This window comes from Ahaetulla prasina, chromosome 2, assembly GCF_028640845.1.
Source record: "Ahaetulla prasina isolate Xishuangbanna chromosome 2, ASM2864084v1, whole genome shotgun sequence".
NCBI classification, from domain to species: domain Eukaryota; kingdom Metazoa; phylum Chordata; class Lepidosauria; order Squamata; family Colubridae; genus Ahaetulla; species Ahaetulla prasina.
In genome coordinates this window covers 212,102,230-212,108,786 of record NC_080540.1, presented here as the reverse complement: position 1 = coordinate 212,108,786, position 6,557 = coordinate 212,102,230, and the positions used below count along the sequence as shown (strand labels likewise).

General features: G+C 40.2%; 1 protein-coding gene across 1 annotated transcript; it reads left to right on the top strand.

Annotated features, from left to right (window-relative positions):
- Nucleotides 1–311: 311 nt before the first annotated feature.
- On the top strand, nt 312–1,211 carry LOC131190684 (tetraspanin-3-like). Its single transcript, XM_058168043.1, has one exon. The coding sequence runs from the start codon at nt 312–314 to the stop codon at nt 1,209–1,211; it is 900 nt and encodes a 299-aa protein (XP_058024026.1).
- The last annotated feature ends 5,346 nt before the right edge of the window (nt 1,212–6,557 follow it).

Below are 6,557 nucleotides of genomic sequence, written 5' to 3'. Positions count from 1 at the left end.
TCAACTATGTGTCAAATTGTTTCTTCCCCTTTAATTCACCACTGAAATGAAAGGCAAGGGGATTAAAAAAGTGGGGGGGACCAGAAATGAGAACGCTTTGCAAACCCAGCTAATGTGGTTTATAAAAGATTAGGATTTATTCAAGAAACTGACTGGACTAACCATGTTTTATGTGAGGTATGAACAAACACAGTTTCTCTAATGAGCACTGGGGTCATAAGCTTTGCAGGATGAGGGCTGCAAAACTATAAAGAACAGAGACTGTAACTCATTGGAGATCAAGGTTGAATCTTATCTGCAGCTGCCTAAAGATGGAGGTATTTCTGGAAGGAGGGAGCGAGGTGGAGAGGAAAAAGGAAAGGAAGAATGTACACAGGATTATAATGAAATATTGTAAAATCAGACAGATTTGGCATAACCTTAATTTCAATCCTTTCTTAGTGCTTGGCACCGAGTCCTGGGACAGAGCCTTACCTAAAGTTGTTCTGACTTTCGTTGGTTTCTTTCTTTGGGGAGCTTCCTTGCTATTGCTGTTTGGAGGACTATTTGTCATCCTTACCTACAAAAGCTATGGAGCTTTCTTTCCAAACCCGTTCTTCCTTCTGCCGGGTTGGCTGGCTATCCTGACTGCTGCTTTGCTTTTCCCAGCTGGGTTGCTGGCAATCTACCTCCCTGTGAGAAGTTCTCATTACAGCCAAGGAATTCTAATGTATTTGCTGCTGGTCCTGTTCTGCTTGGAAACTTCCTCGGTGGCCATGACCCAAGTCTATTCTGCCAAAGCATGCTACCAACTGCAAAGCAGCCTGGATCACATTTTTCACCGATACAACTGGAGTTCTCCACATCATTGCGGCACTGAGATGGTGGATTCCGTCCACAAACAACTGAAGTGTTGTGGGATCTACAGTTATACTGACTGGACAGAAGGGCTCCCCAAGCCTCTCCAGAGTGGACGTGTCCTTGTTCCAGAAAGCTGTTGCAAAAAGACTTTCTTGGATTGCAATGGTGACCTAAACCAACCAGAGAAACTCTTCAAGGAAGGATGCCTTATGAAGCTAAAGAAAAGGCTGCATTTTATCACACAGTATATGGCTTGGTGTTGTCTGCTGGTCATTTGCCTGGAAGTATTAGCTGCTGTCAGCAGTGGAATACTAATGAAGGCACCCCCAGCCCAAGACATCCGCATTTTCGATTCTTCTGCTTTTTCTTAAAGTGCCACACTGGCTCTACTTTCTGTATTTTCTGTGTTTTTACGCAGTCCTTTTAAAATTATGTTACATAAAATTTGCCCACTGGTAATACCTGGTATCTTAAAGAACACAGTTCCCTTTGTGTATGTTGATCAGATTGGTGTGCTTAGATACAATTTTTAAAAATTAACAAAAATTAAAATTACGTCATTGCAAACACTGTACTGGAAAAGTAGTGTTTATTATATAGTGTATGGGACAATTAAGTTTTTGATATTTCACTGGTTGAGGTGTTCAGGAAGTATTAGATAATTGGCATTAACGAAATAGCGGTAGGAATTTAACATCATAAAGACCCTTCAAGAGGTTGAGGTCTGAGATGTAATTGTGATGACGCTACATACTTTCACATTTGGTGGACTTGTAAGGACATAAAGGCCTTTTGGATAAAAATTTGGTGGATTTTACAAAATGTTCTGAAAAAGAAGATAAAGTTCCTGCCGCAATTTTTCTTGTTGGGAATTATTACGGATTGTACAGTAATTGAGACTAAATTGATTTTAAATCTAATAACTGCAGCAAGATTATTAATAGGACAATATTGGAAGAAAAAAGAAGTACCAACAATACAAGAATGGATATTGAAAGTTGCCAATTTGGCTGAGATGGCGAAGATATCAGCCTTTTTGAAAGACAATACGCAAGAAAGATACTTAAAGGAATGGAAAAAATGGATTGACTATATTCAACGTAGATATCAGACTAAGAGTTATCAGACTGTTTTTGAATGATTATGATGTATTATGTTTGATTGCTTTGGGGGGAAGTTAGGAACTGATGATTGTAGGGGTATAATTAAGTTGGGACGAAAATTTTTAGCATATGTTTGTTTTATCTTTAACTATACCTTGTGTTCGTTCCGGGAAGTCGGGGAGGGGTTGCGAAGGGAGGGGACGAGGGGAAAGGGAAAAATTTTTTGTAAAACTTTTTGAATAAAAAAAAAAAAAAAAAAAAAAGAGGTTGAGGTCTGAAGGAGAAAGGAAAAGGCAGAATAATTAAAGTAAAAAAAAAAGGTTCTGACAATCGCGCGGCAGAGCTGTGATCTTTGGAACCTCTTTTTTACTTTTTAAAGCATTTTTTTACTACCTGGTAGTAAAATATACAATTTAAAAACATTAGACAAGGTGCGACTTGTCTGATACAAACTTTTCTAACACTTTTTCTTTTGTATTGATTACAATATAACATCATGCATATTCCATATATACCTTTTATACATTCAATCACACTCCAGTTACATACATATTCCCTTCGTATCTATTCAAATCCTGTTTAGTCCTATCTAATATTTCTTATATTATTTTATTTATTTTTCTCCCCTGTTCTTCACTTTGTTTCTAATTCTCTCTAATTCTAGTTTTTATCACTACTGTTTTGTCCGAACCGGAGCGAACCAGTAGCATTTCACCCCTGATCCCACCCTTCAGCTGTCAGAAGATGGCAAGTAATCCTAATGGCTAGTTGGGCCCAAAATGTCTTGTCACCGCTCAACTAAATTATTTGTGATACTCTGCTTGGGGTTGCTTTCATTCAGCCTTAAGAAGCAATACCCAGTGGTGGGATTCAGCCAGTTCTCACCACTTCAGGAGAACCGATTGTTAACTTTCTGAGCAGTTTGGCGAACTGGCTGTTGGAAGAAAGCATTACGGCAGAGAACCGGTTGTTAAATTACTTGAATCCCACCACTGACAATACCTCATTCAGAATGTAGCAGTTGAAATACTTAAAGATGTGCTATTACATAGCCATGTAATGCTTTTGCACTGGCTAGCTACTGTTTGAATTCCAAATGGTGGTTTAAAGCAGGGGTCTCCAACCTTGGGAACTTTAAGAGTTGTGGACTTCAACTCCCAGAATTCCTCAGCCAGCAAAGCTGGCTGAGGGATTCTGGGAGTTGAAGTTCACAACTCTTAAAGTTCCCAAGGTTGGAGACACCTGCTTTAAAGCCCATCGAAGTTCAAGGCCTCCATATCTGCTGGGTTGCCTTCTCCTAGTAGCATCAGCCCTTAGGAAAGGATTGAGTTAGCATTTGGGACCCTTTCAGAAACCGCTGGGACCACAGAAGTTTAACTGTTCAGTTGCAGCTTTCTCCTCTGGAACAGTTTGTCCCTGAACATCAAAATTTGTTCCTTCTGACTTCTAGAAAGTCTATTAAAATGTGGCTGTTTCTATCAGACTGTGGTGTTGAAATGCAATGACTATTTAAAATAATAATAACAGAGTTGGAAGGGACCTTGGATGTCTTCTAGTCCAACCCACTGCTTAGGCAGGAAACCCTACACCACTTCAGACAAATGGTTATCCAAGATCTTCTTACAAACTTCCAGTGTTGGAGCATTCACAACTTCTGGAGGCAAGTTGTTCCACTGATTAATTGTTCTGTCAGGAAATTTCTCCTTAGTTCTAAGTTGCTTCTCTCCTTGATTAGTTTCCACCCATTGCTTCTTGTTCTACTCTCAGATGCTTTGGAGAATAGCTTGACTCCCTCTTCTTTGTGGCAACTGATTTCATCTGATGAAGAATGATGGTTTAATATTTGTCCATTGAATGTGGAGTTTTCTGTCTCTATACATGCACACACATTTATGTTTCTTTTTTCCTATGTATTTAGCTGCTGTAGTGTTATGTTTAATTTTCATTCTAATCTAACTTTATAAAGGTACACTTTTTGGCTTTGATTTGTGTGGCTTTAAAAGCCTTGTAAATGAATTTATTTATTTATTTATTTGATTTGATTTTTATACCGCCCTTCTCCCGAAGGACTCAGGGCGGTGTACAGGCAGAAGTAAAAAAGACAATACAATGTACAATTTAAAATGTAAATTAAAAAACTTATTATAATTAGCCCGAAACTTTAAAATATATAAAAAACTAAAATCCCATTTAAAATTGATATTAAAAATTTAAGAAAATTTAAAAGACCAATAAAATTCAAGCCAGCCCCGCGCAAATGAAAAGATGTGTCTTCAGTTCGCGGCGGAAGGTCCGAAGGTCAGGTATTTGGCGTAAACCCGGGGGAAGCTCGTTCCAGAGTGTGGGAGCCCCCACAGAGAAGGACCTTCCCCTGGGGGCCGCCAGCCGGCATTGCTTGGCGGACGGCACCCTGAGAAGTCCCTCTCTGTGAGAGCGTACGGGTCGGTGGGAGGCATGAGGTAACAGCAGGCGGTCCCGTAAGTACCCAGGCCCTAAGCCATGGCGTTAACAATGAATCCATTGTTAACAACAAACTACTTTCAAAAAGACATATTGGAGGGTGGGAGGTGTTAGGAGAAAGTACCTAAATTCAATCCTTGGCATCTTAGATACAGCTTAGAACAGGGGTCTCCAACCTTGGTCCCTTTAAGACTTGTGGACTTCAACTCCCAGAGTCCCTCAGCCAGCAAAGCTCTGGGAGTTGAAGTCCACAAGTCTTAAAGGGACCAAGGTTGGAGACCCCTGGCTTAGAAAGATCTCTGCTGGGAATCTTTTGGATAGACCAAAAATGAGATTCTGTGTATCCCCTCTAGGTGTAATTGAACTACAATTCCTAGTATCTCACTTAGGACTATAACTCGGTTATAAGGTAGTCCTCGACTTACGGCTGAAAATGAGTTCAACATTTCTGTTAAGGGAGACATTTGTTAAGTGAGGTTTGCCCCATTTTACCACCTTTCTTGCCACAGTTGTTAAGTGAATCACTGCACTTGATAAGTTAGTAACACGGCTGTTAAGTGAACCTGGCTTCCTCATTGGTTTTGCTTGTGAAAAGGTTGCAAAAGGGGAACATATGACCTTGGGACACAGTAAGGATCATAATTATGAACCAGTTGTCAAGCATCTGAATTTTAATCACATGAGCATGGGGATGCTACAAGGGTTGTAAGTGTGAAACGTAAAGGGAAATAAATCCCTTTTTTTACTGCCGTAACTTTCAATGGTCACTAAATGAACTGTTGTAAGTCGAGGACTACCTGTGGCATCCTTCATAGCATCACCCGGCCATCAATAAGCAATATACAATCTGTCCTCATTGCTATTAGGTAAAGGTAAAGGTTCCCCTCACACATATATGCTAGTCGTTGCCGACTCTAGGGGGGGGGGTGCTCATCTCCATTTCAAAGCTGAAGAGCCAGCGCTGTCTGAAGACGTCTCTGTGGTCACGTGGCCAGCATGACTAAATGCCAAAGTTCTCACGGAACGCTGTTACCTTCCCACCAAAGGTGGTCCCTATTTTTCTACTTGCATTTTTTACGTGCTTTCGAACTGCTAGGTTGGCAGAAGCTGGGACAAGTAACGGGAGCTCACCCTGTTACGCAGCACTATGGATTCAAACCGCTGAACTGCCGACCTTTCGATCGACAAGCTCAGTGTCTTAACCACTGAGCCACCGTGTCCCCTTAATTTGTTATTTTATTATTCTATTATTCTATTATCACTGCTATTATTGTAGCATAATTATAGTTGGAAGAGGCTGTAGATTAGCTATGATGACCAACGATGCAAAGTGGAGCAGGCAGCTTTCTCTAGTGCTTGATATCAGTCAGAAAATGAAATCAAGAGAGACCTTAACAGAGTCATAGTAGTTCTCAGCCATGTCTCCCACAAACATCACCCTCAAAGGGTTGCATGGTTTGCTACGGATAAATAGGGACAATCGGTGCACGAGGGGGAGCCATCTTGCTAACATGCTTCTGAAATATTTCTTTTTAATTAAAGGGGTTTTTATGTGGGTGGTAGCTAATTACATTAGAGCGTGAAAAGAAATGCTTATTTCCAGGAGACTTCTGGGTGTATTTGATCTTTTAAAGCTTGCCAACAAGTGCCTTTTCTAATGACAGAGCCAGCAATTCTAACAGCAGCTATTCCTTTTTTTTCTTTGCTAGGGCCATACATCTGTCAATTTCTTATCTGGGATTACTGAGGCAGCTTCTTAGGGAGATTAGCCAGAAATTCTGCTTTCTTTGCTGCTAAATTTGTGAAGTTTGTGTGTCTGCGTTAATTAAAAGGACTTTGATGCCTGTTTTTCTCTCTCTCTCTATGAAAGAAAAGCAGAAACCACCACCAAATCACTTCTGAAAAGCGAGAAGAAATCAGGCAGGTAGGTATTTGAGCCACCATATTAAAGTGACCCTCCAGGCTAACAATTGAACTCTTCCTGTTTCTGTTCCTACATTGATCTAAATATGTAATCTAAATATGTAATCAAAACACTTTGATTTAACGTTTATTCACATTTATTCACGTAAAAGGAAAAATGGATTTGTACCACATTGTATTCTTTGGCATGTAAAGGAAGAACAAGAAATGGAACAGCAGGAACAATAGGAG